Source organism: Notamacropus eugenii, chromosome 2, assembly GCF_028372415.1.
Source record: "Notamacropus eugenii isolate mMacEug1 chromosome 2, mMacEug1.pri_v2, whole genome shotgun sequence".
Taxonomy (NCBI): domain Eukaryota; kingdom Metazoa; phylum Chordata; class Mammalia; order Diprotodontia; family Macropodidae; genus Notamacropus; species Notamacropus eugenii.
Window position 1 is genome coordinate 502,834,572 of NC_092873.1, and position 14,939 is coordinate 502,849,510.

The following is a 14,939-nucleotide window of genomic DNA, read 5'->3' on the forward strand; positions in this document are numbered from 1 at the left end:
CCTTTGGACAGAAGAGACTCAGAGGAGCCCACGCTGGAAATGAAATGAAATGAAATCAGAGATGTCTATGGTGTCTCGTGTACATGCTGTCCAGGCCTCTCCTCCCACTTTACAGTTGAAGAATCTGAGGCCTCAGCAGGTTAAATAACTTGCCCAAGGTCACACTGGTAGTAGTGGCATAATACTCAGACTTCTTTTCAAATTATCATGAGAATAAAACATAAAAATTCACACTCCTGAAAGAACTAAGTATGTCAAGTCTGGGAAGGAGTTGTAGCAAAAATAAAAAGCCACTCAGTAAAATTTCTAAGAAACAGAGTGACTAAGGTGGCCCATGGCACTATAGACTTGTCAAGGCCTGGTTTAGAGAAGGGACTGCAGGAAAGTTGGGAATTCTGGCACTTTTTTGGAGGGGGGAGGTCTAGTTTAAATTTATGCCAGCACAGAGTGCAAATAAACCAAAACAGCAGATAATCCAAATGACATTTCTATTTTGCTTTGGAATGTATTAATGTTTCATTTGTTACAGATTTAGCTTCTAATTATATTTTAATTAAGCTAATATTAAAATCTGCATTCCCACGGCACACAGTGTTGGTGGGCAGGAAATCAGCACAGACATGTACTGGATTACAGCAGAAGGCAGCTTAATGAAAATATGAAAAATTTGCTATGGGTTTTATTCATCTAGTGGCTAATCTTATCTGTGTATAATTACTTACTCCATTAAGGGTACAAGAAGCATTAAGTTGAATGCTATAACAGATCAGCATTTTTCCATATGGCTTTAAATGTAAGGGTGAAACAGACCATTCTGATGACTTAAGTGAAGAATTTACAGAAGTGAAATTAAACAAATATCGTATGTCTATGTTTACTAAACAAAACACTATAATAAAAAGTAATTTAGGTAATAGTATCAATGTATAGCTTCCTGTAGTAAGGTATCACTATAATATCTACCAACATAAATATTTGCTTGTTTTAATATTTTATTGATGCTTTTAAAAAATGACTCTCTTTTTCAACACTACCTGGCAATGAAATCCTCCCTTTTAACACAGTACAGTAAAGTACACTGGCCAGGTCTGACAACATATGTAGGCTTTCTCCCACTCAAAGTTCATCACTTCTCTATGGACAAGAGAGATTTTTTCCTTCACCAGTCCTCTGCAGACAAGACTGAAAATTCTACTTTTTTATTGTTTTCCTTTCCTTTCCTATAACAGATCAAAACAGTTTAGTCTGACTATCATCTACAAAGGACACACAAAGTGGATGTAAATGTCCATCACCCAGAATGTGACATGAATTTGGATGGACATGCAACAGAGCTTTTCCATCAACATGTATATCAGGGTCAGACAATACCAATGGACAATGAGTTGAAACTAGAATGCATAGGAGGAGGAAAGTACATGATACTGCCTTCTAAAAATTGCAAAACTCCTTTAATGACCTCAAGGTGCCAATGGACACAAAGGCTCATCTCTTTAATACCAACATTCTCCTTGTGTTGCTCTATAGAACTAAGAATTGGCACATGTATTCCAGAGAATTAAAAGTAGGGATCACACAGAAGGCAACATGGTGGTTGTTAGCAAGTTGCAACGTAAACCACGGAAGAGCTTCAAGGAAGAAAACGAGCCAAAACCGTCACCAAAGAAATGCATGACAGACTGTCATCTGGGGAGAGCAAGGGATGACAGGCAGAAAGGCAGAGTACTCCACTGGGATCTTGCAATGTTAGGAAAAATTGAGGAAGGATTCGGATATATTGCCTAGATCCTATGTGGCAGATTTATGGGGGGACATGGACAGGGGTAACACAGGATATGCATGGATGGGCGCATCCTGCGTTGTTGGAGGGAACTTCCAAAGCAATGGAGTCATAGATCCATTTGAGCATTGAACAATAATATTCCATTACCATACATCAGAATTTGTCTCACCATCCCCCAATAGAGGGACACTCACTTTGTTTCCAAGTTTCCGTTACCACAAAAGTTTATGTGTGTACTGATATGAATATAGATCCTTGCCTCATATTTCACTGAAAAAATTGCGGTCATTCCCCAAGAACTCTCTTTTCCCTCTTCCTCATCTCCCAGATGCCATCTGTCACTCTCTCCTCCTTCCCCCCCAGCTCATACAAGGTAAGCCTTCTTTTCAAGGCATAGCTTTCCATCTGCACAAGCTCCCTTCTGTCTTCTGTAGCCAATTGTCTTCTTTATCGCACCCCTGTCGCCTCCCCCCAACACACACTTATCTTCAGTCTGGCTTTGTCTACTGGCTACTTTCCTGAGCAAATATAAAACCCACCCGTTGGTTTTTAAAGCCCTTTCTAGGCAGGTCCTGCCTTAACTTTCCATTCTTCTTACATCTTATTCTCCGTCCTATACTCTGACCCATCGACACTGACTCCTTTGCTGTTTGTTGCATAAGATCCCCCACCTCCAAGCTTCAGACATTTTCTCTCATGCCTGGGTCTCTCTTCCACCTCATCTCGTCCCCCGACTTTCCTCCAGTCTCAGCTAAAATCCCACCTTCTACATGAAGTGTTTTCTTTTTTTTTTTTAGCTTATTAATACAGTATTTATTTGTCTTCCCTCTGTCAAACCCTGAGCCTGTGGCTTTCCCCAGGACCACCTGGTAAGATGGAGGGGGAGGTATTCACAGGCTGCAAGAGACATGAAAGGACCAGGATGAGGAGGAACATTCAGAAACGTTGGGGGATAGAAATGGCTCCATCACATGGCGAAAAGGATGAGGAAGGCCACCATCAGGCAAAAGAGCCCCATGGCCTCAGACAAGGCAAAGCCCAGGATGGCGTAGGAAAAGAGCTGCTGCTTCAAGGAGGGGTTCCTGGCATAATCAATGATGAGACTTCCAAATACTGTCCCAATACCAGCTCCAGAGCCAGCCACCCCCACAGTGGCAGCCCCAGCTCCAATAAACTTGGCTGCTGTGTCAACGTCCCTTGAGATGGCGCTAGTTTAGAATCCACATCTGGGGACAAGTGAGGTCAAAGGACCTGATGCTGCCAAAATGCTGAGGTTCTCATCTGTCCGAACCTCTGGCCGTTTTAGTACCACTGCAGATAAAGGTCTACTCAGTAGCTGAGAGCTGCTCCTCACAAGGGCAGGGGCAGAGATGAGCTTGGTGCAGGCATACATTCTCAAGGGGTGAGGGGCAAAGCTGAAGAGATGGCAGGACTTTGACTTTAAGGTAGGGATTCTTAAACTTTTTTTTTTTTATATCAGGGTCCCTTTGGCAGTCTGGTGCAGTATGGACCCCTCCTCAGAACATTCTGCCGGCAGAGCAGAGGAGACAGAGAGGGGGCCATGAAGTGTTTTCTGATCTCCCTTAATGTCAGTGGTTTTTCTCGAGATCATCTCTAGTTTATCATGTGCATGTGTACACACACATTACATGTATGTACCTGAATGTTCATACACACTGTCTGTAAAAGTCTCTTTCACTATGCGCTCCCAGGGGTAGGGACCGTTTTTTTTCCCTTTGTATTCTCAGCATTTAGCACAGCACCTGGCAAACAGTAGATGCTTAATAAATGCTTGTTGACTTGCCCTGCCTTGACATGGGCCTTTTCTTTCCATCTCTGACCTCTCTGAGGTCTATGCCTAGCAGGGATTTACTGTGTCAAAGGATATAAAATACTGAGGAACTTCAACAGATGTTGATGGATAAATGAATAAATAAACTTGACATCACTTCTGGAATTAGTCCTTTCAGAAAAGCAGAAAAAGAAGAACACTCCACATTGTTTAATGTTTTTACTTATTATTACATTATGACATTCAATCAGAAATGTACTATTTCCAATCTATTGAGTAAAGGCACATGAACTGCACTGCTGAACAATCTATAAATCACAGGCAAAGCATGGGAACTACCACTCCCTGTGACTTTAGAGATCATCTTTCTCTTACTTCCATAAATATGAGCATAAATTGAAAAAAAATGGTTGCAATCAAAATTCTATCAAATTTAAACTAATCACCAAATAATTCTCTCTAAGTACTATGTAATTATTATCTTCCTGAAATAAAGCCATCATAAAATTAATTTTAAAAGGTTAAATTTTAAAATGAAAAGATAAAACAGTTAAATCCTTTACAATGAAGGTAATAAAACTGTTAAATTTTTGAGAAAAATATGAACGATGAACTAATTATTTTTAAGATATCACAATCTATTCTCACCCTTTATGATACTAATATAATACATGCAGCATCTTGTTTGCTTCTTTTAGAAAATCCCATCAAATATCCCAAGAAAAGCCTTCATTTCATTCTCTTCATCATCAGAATGATGTGCACTGAAAAAAGAACAGAGTTGGAGATAAGATTCTCTTCACCAAAGGGATTTAAATAACTAGGCCCCAGTAAGTGCCATGAGGTCAATCCCTCAGGTGAGCTTTAAGTGCATCTTCTGATTTTATCTATCTGCTGTGCACATGTGAATCACAACTGCCCAGTTACTTCCCATCTCCCCACACTGCCAGGAACCCTGGGGGCTGAGGGACTCATCCATGGGGATACATGTTCAATCAGAGGCCCTACTGGAATCCAGAGATTTCCTGAGGGCAAACACTGCTTTGGTTTGGGTCTTTTTCATTGTATCCCCAGGACACAGTACAGTGCTTGGCACAGAGTGGGCACTTAGATGCTAATGGAACTGAATTCCTGACTCCAAAGCTGGCTCTCTGTCTACTATGCTATGCAATTTCTCTACAAAAAGTTAGGGGAAAGAAAGACATCTCAGTACCTAAAAGCAGTCAATGATGAAATCAAGGATTATATGTGTGGTGACCCTGCTGTTATTAATGACACATATTTAGTAACAACCTGTCTTTAATAACACAAACATTCAGTAATAATGTAAACAGGTCTTAGCATGTCATTAGCTTTGGGCTCCTGATAGAAGTAGAAATTACTGAAGAAAGTTATCTGATCATACGGAAGAATAACATTAGTGATATGTTCAATGGAGTGTCTACTGGATGGAAGTAGCTCAGTTTTTTAGAATACTACCTTGCTTTGAAATTGATTAAAAAGCATCCTCTGAAAGATTAAATGATCTCAACTGAACTCAAATTCAGGTAAAATACAAACAGTTCTGTCAGTCAGGCTTTGTAAGTATATACAAGCAAATATCCAGACACTCTCAACTGTACAGTTATTTGGTGCTGTGTAGTCATACTCTTAAAGAGAATTTACTGAACCTTACTCATTTAAGGGCACACATCTTGAACCTTTTAAGCAAATCACTGATTCTGATTTTAGCCTAGAACAGAGGTTTTTAATCTTTTGTGTCATACATCTCTTCAGCAGTCTGAGACTATGGACTCCTTCTTAGAAGAATGCTTTTAAATGTAAAAGATAAAATCCATAGGATTACAAAAGAACTCAATTATATTGAAATAAAAATATAATTTTTTTTTATTCAAGTTCATAGACCCACTGGAAATCTATTCCTGGACCTTGGAGAAGAAGAGATCCATGGACCCCAGGTTAAGAACCTAGGGACTAAAACCTAGCCAAAAAAAGTATTGGATTTGTTTATAATGACATTTTTCCTGGTAAAATCTTGAAGTTCCTTACCTGGGATCAATTACATTTTTACTGTCATTGCTACTAATAAAAAAATCCCATTTCTTATTGAGGTGAGAAGTACTTGATTCTTTCTTCGACCAAATACTAGGTAGCACCCGTTCTATTTCTGGTGAAAGAACCTCATGTTGTCTTTCTTGGAAATGAAGCTAAGAAGAGAGGTTTAAAAATAAAAGTTATTGACATCACCTAATCACATTTTAAGAAAGGACATTCAGAAAAACAAATAAACAGATACCCTTGGAATCCACTGTGATGCTGTATTCATGGTAAATACCACATGACAGGTGGACCCAACCTCTGAGGTCTTTTGGGGCTTTCAGATAGAGTACATGCTACTTTATACTGAATTCTAGCCTGTGTCATCAAAAAGCAATGGTAGATTTCTCCAAAATTAAATCTGACCATATAAATATGACAGAATTTTAGTAGCACTAACAGTAATTTTATTAAACAATTAAAGTATCATATGACTATTGAAAGCAATTGTCCACTGACATAAGCTATTTGGCTAGTATACTATCAATTTTTTATAATCAAAAAGTCTAATCTTAAAATCAACATGATGGTTGAATTATTAAAAATTCACTGGAGGTCACAACAATATCAAATCAAAATTCCTAAAGTAGAAACATAAATACCAATCTAAATCATCACATATTTAAACCTGAAAATATTATAAAGATAATATTTTAAGTCATTATTTTTAAAATCTGTGTACATTATAGGCACATTATCCTTTTCATCATAAAAATGAAATCCTGAGAGAAAGCCAATACATAGCAACACAAGCATTTCCATATCACCAGCCCACATTATCACCCAACAGAGAATTATGATTTTTAGCCAAAGTGAAATGGGAAAGTGTGGGCAGCGATAAAGTTCTTGTTGAACCAGACTGCCCTTAAGTATCACTGAATAAAGAAAATTTCTAAGTAAGAGATTTAGTTTTGTATATACTTTATAGATATTTATTTCAAGAATGAAAATTCTACTCTAAGACTTAAATCAGTGGAAGTGTTCACCCATAGATTTACCCAGAGGGAAATGCAGTTAACAAAGAAAACTTCCAAATCCAGTAATGAGGGGTCAAGTGCCAGTGTTGGAGAATTGCTTCCAAAATGACTTTGAACTGGTGGTGATACAAGTGCTGGTGTAGAATCAATAGCCTAAGTTTATTATGTGAGAGGCAGCATGGGAGGTGGAGCCAGAGATGGCCTTAGAGTCAGGACAACATATGTTCCAATCCAGCCTTGGACGTACACCAGTTGTGAGGTCCTTCGCTTTTCAGTGCACCCAGGCCTTTCTCTAAAATTACAAATTGGGGAGTAGCAGATCTCACTAAGAGCTCTAAATACAAATGAAATTACAGAGAAAGTTTTAAAAGTTTCTATGTTTTTTCTACCTATCAATTGTTTTATAGGTAATCTATTAATACTCCTTGAATATTTCATTGAAACCAGAATCCAGTCACTAATTCTCACCACATATTCATAGGATAAAATGTCTGGTTTATTGATGTCAATTTTTTTCACAACTACAAGGCTGAGGATTCATTTTTGAATTAGGTTATGATTTTTAATATTACTTGTGTGTAGTCAAATGATTATCTGTATTTTTTCCCCTTTCACAAAATTATCACATCTTAGTGAGGAATACATGTATTTGTAACAGCAATTTTTTAAGGTTGAAAAATGCCATAAAACTCCACAAATAGGCTTTCTTACAGTATTTGTGTTTCCAGGCTGTCGAGGCGATACCATTTTGGAGGGCATGGGAAACTCCGAAATGACGCAATCTTGTAAACGAACATCTGACTTCTCAGGTGACAGGCAAAAACTAAAAATTAAAATAAATATTTTGTGACCAAGGAAAGAAATACCTCATCATTGGGTTCATAGTAAACTTTGGAGAATTTTCTCAAATTCATCACATTAGCTACATAAACAAAAGCACTATATTTCACTTTATTATTCTGAATTATAGTTACATAGAGACCTTAGGAGTTCATTTGCATTAGGATCCTTTCTTTCAGGTGAATCATACTCAATGCTTCCCAAGGAGTTTAGTATTCTTCTACTTGAAGACTGAAAAAATGGACATTTCATAGCTTTCTTCAGTCACTTACATAATTCACAACTATTTTTATTCCAAGAAGTTCTTACGCTTATCATTCATTCAATAAGCACTGATTAAGGAAGGGCCTATAACCAAGCACTGTGCTGATTTTAGGAAATAAAAAGTCAAAAACAAAAGAGTCCCTACTTTCAAGAAACAACCTATTGAACTCCTTCCTTTCTAATTCCCATTGGCACAGAGGACTCCAGGTGAGCAAATTCCTTCTCCCTTTGCAGGCTGAAACCTCTTCTTCAACTTCTGCTATTAGTGAGTAACCTAAAGAACTGAGAGGCTAAGGGACACAATCAGGATATATCAGAAGTGGGACCTGATTGTCAAATTTGTGGACATACAGTTGGGCAAAAGTAATTTCTAATTATTGTTTTAATTTCCTCCTCATTGGAGGTGAATTCACTCTTTTCACTTTTGATACTAGTAATTTGGTTTTCTTCTTTCTTTTTTTAAAATATTGGCCAAAGATTTATCAATTTTATTAGTTTTTTCATAAAACCAATTCTTAGTTTTATTTATCAGTTCAGTAGTTTTCTTAATTTCAATTTTATTAATCTCTCCTTTGGTCTTCAGTATTTCTAATTTGGAATTTTCTTGGGGATTTCCAATTTGTTCTTTTTCTAGCTTTTTCAGCTACATACCCAGTTTTTTGATCTCCTCTTTCTCTATTTTATTCATGTAGGCATTCAAAGATACAAAGCTTCCCCTAAGAACTGCTTCTGCAGTATCCTAGAAGATTTGGTAGGGTGTCTCATTATTGTCATTCTCTTGAATGAAGTTGTTGATTGTTTCTATGATTTGGTGTTTACCCACTCATTCTTTAGGAAGCAAAATGCCTGAGAAAGAACTATGAATTGGATCACAGAATGAAGCAGAATATTCTCTTGTGTTATGTTCTGCTACGTTTCGGTTTTTCTCATGGTTTCTCCCATTCATTTTGTTTGTTTATTAATAGTTTTTAGTGTTCTACAATCACTTCTATATATCTTAGATTTTTTCCCCTCCCTCCGCCCCTACCTCCCCACTCCCTTCCTGAGATAGCATACAGTTTTACATAGAATAGGAATTCTCCCATTCATTTTAATTCTTCTATGCAACATGACCAATGTGAAAATGTGTTTAATAAGAGTGTATTGTAGAATCCATATAAAATTGCATGACATCTCGGGAAGCGAGAGGGGAAGAAGGGGGAGAAACTCTAAGACTTATAGAAGTGACTGTAGAAAACTGAAAACAAATACATTTTTAAAAAGTGAAGAAATAAAAAGAAGTGAGACTTGAACTCGTGTTCCTGCTTTCAAGGCCAGCCCTTCATCCTCTACACCATGCTGCTTCCTATTGGACTTTGTCTATATTAAACATTTTGAAGTCTTAAAGTGCTATATAAGTTGTAACTGCTATAATCACTGCTATCTTTTGTCTAAGATTGTGACAGCTACCCCTGTCTTTTTCACATCAGCTGAAGCAAAATTGATTCTGCTCCAGCCCCCTATTTCTGTGTCTTTCTACTTCAAGTGTGTTTCCTGAAAACAACATATTTTGGGATTCTAGTTTCTAATCCATGCTGCTATCTGCTTGTGTTTTATTGGTGGGTTCATCCCATTCACATTCACAGTTATGATTACTTAACTGCGTATTTCCCTCCATCCTATTTTCTTCTGCTTATCTATTCTTTCTTTTTTTACGCTGTACCAGCTTCTGACCATTGCTTCTTAATCCACCCACCCCCTCTTATCACCCTCACCGTTTGTCTAAACTCTTTCTCCTTCTACTTGCTTGTTGGACAAGATGAATTTTTTTACCCAATAGAGTGTGTACACATATACTCTTTCCTCTTTGAGCCAGTTCAGATGCAAGTGAGGTTCAAGCACTGCCCACCTCTCTTCCCATTATAAAAACTCTTTCTTATGCACCTCTATTATGTGACATAATTTCCCCATTCTTCCTCTCCCTTTTTCCTTCTTCCAAAACACCCCTCCTCATCCTTTCTTTTTTTTTTTTGAGGTCATCCTAATAAAATAGACTCACATCTTTGTCCTCTGTCAAAGCAGATTCCTAACTACCCTAATGAAGACAAAGTTCTTGGGGATTAGACATATCATCTTCCCATTTTAACAGTTTAACCTTATTAAATTTCTCATAATTTCTTGCTTACATTTACTTTTTTATATCTCTCTTGAATTTTGTGTTTAATGTCAAATTTTCTATTCAGTTCTGTCTCTCTATCAGGAATGCCTCTATGTCATTAATTCATTAAAAATATTTTTCCACTGTAGGAATATACTCAGTTTTGCTGACTGGGTTATTCTTGGCCAAATCTTGTGTGATCCTGACTGTGACTCCACGGTATCTGAATTATTTCTGGCTACTTGCAGTATTTTTTTCCTTGACCTGGGAGCTCTGGAACTTGGTTATAATTTTCCTGGGAATTTTCATTTTGGAATCTCTTTCAGGAGGTCTTCAGTGGGTTCTTTCCATTTCTATTTTGCTCTCTGGTTTTAAGGTATCTGAGCAGTTTTCCTTTATAATTTCTTGAAATATGATGTCTAGGCTTTTTTTTTTTTTATCATAGTTTCCAGAGAATTCTTAAGTTATCTCAAATTCTTGAATTCTTAACTCAAATAATTCTTAATCTTCCTTGTTCTATCTTCTAGGTCAGTATCTTTCCCTGATATTTCACATTTCCTTCTTTTTTTTCATTTTTTGAATTTGTTTTATTGTGTCTTGAGGTCTCATGGAGCTTCCACTTGACCAGTATTAATTTTTTAGTAATTATTTTCTTCAGTGATGTTTTGTACCTCTTTTCTCATTTGGACAATTTTGCTTTCTAAGGAGATATTTTTTCCAGTGAGGTTGTGAACCTCTTTTACCAAGATGTTTATTCTCTTTTTATAGTTTTCTTACATTATTCTCCTTTTTTTCCCTAATTTTTCCTCTACTACTCTGGTTTCATTTTTAAAATAATTTTAGTGTTTTTAATTTTTCTTTAGCTCTTCTAGGAATTATTGTTAGGGCTGTATGTAGTCTGCATTTTTTTTCCTTTGAGGCTTTGTTGTAGATGTTTTCAAACCATTTTTTTCTTCTGAGTTTGTATCTTGAGCTTCACTGTCACCATAGTAGATTTTTATGGTCAGGTTCTTTTTTTGTCATTTGCACATTCTTCTAGCTGATTTCTTGACTTTGAACTTTATGTCAGCATTTGGCTCTGCTCATTCTGGGGAGGGGGGGAGAAGCTTCTCTCCAGATTCTTGCTTTTTCTCCCTGATGTTTTCACACCTAGTTCTGGGAGTATACAAATTTTCAGTATTTTCAAGGTGGTGTGATATGGAGAGAGGTGTGGTCACTGGCCTCCTGGTCACTCTCTTCTGGTCCTTACCCAGGAAGGGCTCCTATTCCCTTTATATCACAAGTGCTAGTGCACTCTGCCCTGGAACTGTGCTTGGGGAATAGGGCCCCTGCTCCATTAAGACTGCAGTTCGGAACTGACTAACGGGGAATGAGGTTACTAAACTGCACCTGACTCACACAGGGATCTCCTATAATCTCTTTCTGACTAGGGGTCCAATCCCCTTACTACTTCTGGGCAATGAGGGCTCCTAGAAATGCTGCTGCTGTTGCTACCACCAATACCACTGCTAATACTCACAGCTGATGTGTCCAATGTGCTAGGTTCCCAGTGAGCCCCCACCCTAGTGTCACAGACCTCTAAAGTTGTCCCTGGACTGGAAAATGTCTCACCCCAATCTTCTGTTAGTTATGCGGCTCCAGAATTCTACTCGATGAGTTATTTTAAAATTGTTTGGAGGGGAATGTTGGGAGAATTTTAGAATGCTCCCTCTACTTCACCATCTTGGCTCTGCCCTTATCACTGCTATAGCTGTCAGAAATTCAGATAGAGAACAAGTCATTATCTGATGCAATTCAGATATGACAAGTTATCTTTTATACTTAATATTCTGAAGACTATTATATAGGTAAACAAAATAGTTTCTATAACTGAACAAAAGTCTTATGATTTAAGCTTACCAGACAAACTCCTAATGCATTCCTGTATATAGAAGGAGGAAACTGGACTTAACTCATTCCAGTTTACATCTGCTGTCCAGTCTGGTTTCAACTTTACACAACAAGATGCACCCCCATACCAATATCCTGTAGTGTCTCCCCTCCCCTCCACATCTTTTCTTGCCTTTTTGTATACAGTCTCCCCTTTTATAGTGAAGGCTCCTTGAAAGTAGTAACTATCTTTCTATTAATTGTATCTCCAGTGCTTAGTTCAGTACCAGGTACACAGTAGGTGCATAATCAATGTTTACCGGATTAGATTGTAGAGTGGCTCAAAGCATCTAAAGTACAACAGACTAGCAGATAGGACAAGATGACACGGACCCTATTCTGTTCCTGGACAACTTTAATTTCTTTTTCTAGGTCTCTGTATTTTGAAAGCTTTTCATTCCATGCAGGTTGTATTTATAAGTGTTTGGTGTGGTGACACTTACTAAAAATGTTCTTGAAATTTTACGTGTCAATATCTTATCTGGGTAGTTATGGGCAATAGTTCTGTCCATGATGACGTCTGTTTCCACTGCTGCTTTGGAATTTGTATGTGCAGCATAGGTACTTTTTACCTGGCATTTTATAAAGGATAACAGACTTCTCAGGCACAACTCTTACAAACCAATCATGTCTTTGTAGGTATCCTGTACATGTTAAAATTTTGAAATCTGCAGTGATATGCTGCACAGTTCTTCTCATATTTTGTTGATGGAGTTGAGATAAAAATGGCCCTGGGACAAGTCACTATATTACTATTCTATTTTACTTTAATGTTCAGCACACTATTGTCCAGGTGAATAGAATAGTTGCTTCTTGTAACATAACAAAATATCAAGATAAAGGATACTCTGCAGATTCATTGAAAGATTCTTCAGAGTGATCCCAGCAGCAAACAGGACCACAGGGATGTCATGTAGGCAGAGGTATGCTGAAGCCAGTTAAAATCAGCTCAAGAGAAAGAGCCAAATTCTGTATTTTCAGTGTTCGCACTTATTCCTTGTAAACTGACAAATGCTACAAATGAGGGCTTGATTTACAATTTTGCTGAATGTCTAGAGTCGCTAGACTTAAGTAATGGAGAAAATGCTGGTTAATTAAATTAATTAAAATATTGATTAAACTTAAAAGTGTATCACATATATGTTGGTTTTTTCTCCAGAGAGCCAGTTGTTAAGCATTTACCAGAATAATCCTGCATGGACCTCATCTTGTTTTCACATTGGTTTAATTCCTTCTACTAGAGCCCTATATTTTGAAAGCAATTTGTTCCATATAACTTGTGGATTATGCTTATTTGATAGAGCTTCAATTGTTATTAAATTTGTATGAATCAATGTTAAGTCCAGATGACTGTGGTAACGTAACAATTCCATCAGTGTTAATGGTCTAGTAAAGTTTATTTGCTGAGTTCTCAAAGGTAATTTGAAGTTAGTTTTTATATTATGGAGATTTGCTGTCTACTACTTTATGAAAGATAATGAGTTTCTAACATATTAATATAAAACAAGCTCAACAGAGCAGTAGAGTGTTGGTCTCAGAGTTAAGAAAAAATGAGTTGAATCCTCCTTTAGAAACTTAATAGCTGAGTAACCCTGGGAAAGTCACTTCACATCTGCCTGCCTCAGTTTCCTTGCCATATAACATGGCGATATTTACTGTACTGCCTACTCACAGGGCAGTGAGGAAAGCATTTTATTAATTGTGAAATGACATAGTAATGTGGCTATCATTATTATCTCTTTAGCATTGTCTTTGGTTACATTTCTCTCATTTGTACTTCTGTGAGTTCTGAGACCACCTGTCTCTTAAGTAGACAAAACCGCCTGCTTGCCTGTGATGAATGACATGATGGTCTAAGTAACTACCTTATCTAATTGCTTCAAACTCCATAGTTTTTCCACTGCAAAGGAGCCAGAATAGTGGTCATGTGGTTTTGGACTCATGCTGCCCTCCATATGCAACCCTTCAAATGACAGATACCAGTGGAAATAATTTTAAGGTAATTGCTTTCAATAATTGTAGGTGACTGGCATTGGTCTACCCACAAGCCCTCTGTCAGTTCTTGTTAAGATCATAAATATGCAAGACAGCTCAAGGTTTAGAGAGACTATAAGCACCTTAAGAGAAGGTATAATCTTAATCTTTGTGTTTATATGCCCACTGCCTAGTGCTTGGCACAAAGTGGAAGCTTAACAAATGCTTGTTGGTTGATAGGTTACTCCATGGGCTATGGAAGAATTTTCAGACCTTCTTCTGACACTGGTGGAAATAGTCTGGACTAGAATCATTTGTGAGCATTTGTGATAGGATGTATATAAGTAGAAGCACTGTCAGTGTGTAGGTATTTTCAGATACAGATCCTTTAGGCTATATTTTGAGTAGATATGATATAGTGGATAGAGTTGCATGCATGGAGTCAGGAAGACCTGAATTAAAATCTTGTCTCTGACAATTACTAGCTATGTGTCCCTGAGCCTCAATTGTCTTATTTGTAAAATGAAGATAATAATCACTGTATAACTCACTTCACAACTTTGTTGTGAGGCTCAAATGGTATCATGTATATAATGTGCTCTGCAAGCTTTAAAACTGTATAGAAATGATAGTTGCTATTATTAAGTAGAATGGTGTGATTCATCAAAGCTTCAAGCTTTTACATTGGATTGTACTGGGTCTCGGGGCTGATCTTCACAAAGTGCTATCAGCATTCTGTGGATTGTAATGTTGAAGCCTAGGCAAATATGACCCGATAAACTGGCAAACTGACTGCATAGCTCGGTGCCCCTAGTTGCCTCGGTACAGGAAGAGAATTCTTGGAGCAGGGTAAACAGAACTAGGATCAGAGGTTGAGACTGTGAGAATTGACTTCTGTCATAAAAGTGACTTTAATGTCAATCTTCTGCTTTTCCTTCCCCTAACTACATCTTGCAGAGAAAGTAATAAGCACTGATCTTAAACATAAATGGAACTCATGGCCTGTCAACATGGTACACTTTGAGAAGTGCCAGGAAGACATCTTCACCTATTTCATTAGTTACTCACTATTTTAGATGAATAAGTTGATCTTTTGAAAAGCAAATACCCCTGACGGGATACACTCAAATACTTAAGTCTGTATTC

General features: G+C 37.4%; 1 protein-coding gene and 1 pseudogene across 3 annotated transcripts in view; both read right to left on the minus strand.

The window, feature by feature from the left end:
- Window positions 1–2,561: 2,561 nt before the first annotated feature.
- Window positions 2,562–3,261, minus strand: LOC140529977 (ATP synthase F(0) complex subunit C2, mitochondrial pseudogene; annotated as a pseudogene).
- Window positions 3,262–3,771: 510 nt separating this feature from the next.
- The window catches only part of HFM1 (helicase for meiosis 1), a 130,225-nt gene continuing 119,057 nt past the window's right edge, over window positions 3,772–14,939 (minus strand). For all 3 annotated transcript variants that reach the window (XR_011975754.1, XM_072649058.1, XM_072649059.1), the window contains 3 exons: window positions 7,361–7,472; window positions 5,625–5,782; window positions 3,772–4,339 (listed from right to left, as the gene is read on the minus strand). Coding sequence is in view for 2 of the 3 variants with exons in the window: in XM_072649058.1 (XP_072505159.1) it covers window positions 4,270–4,339; window positions 5,625–5,782; window positions 7,361–7,472 (340 nt within the window). In the remaining variant the exon portion in view is untranslated. The remainder of the gene's footprint in view (window positions 4,340–5,624; window positions 5,783–7,360; window positions 7,473–14,939) is intronic.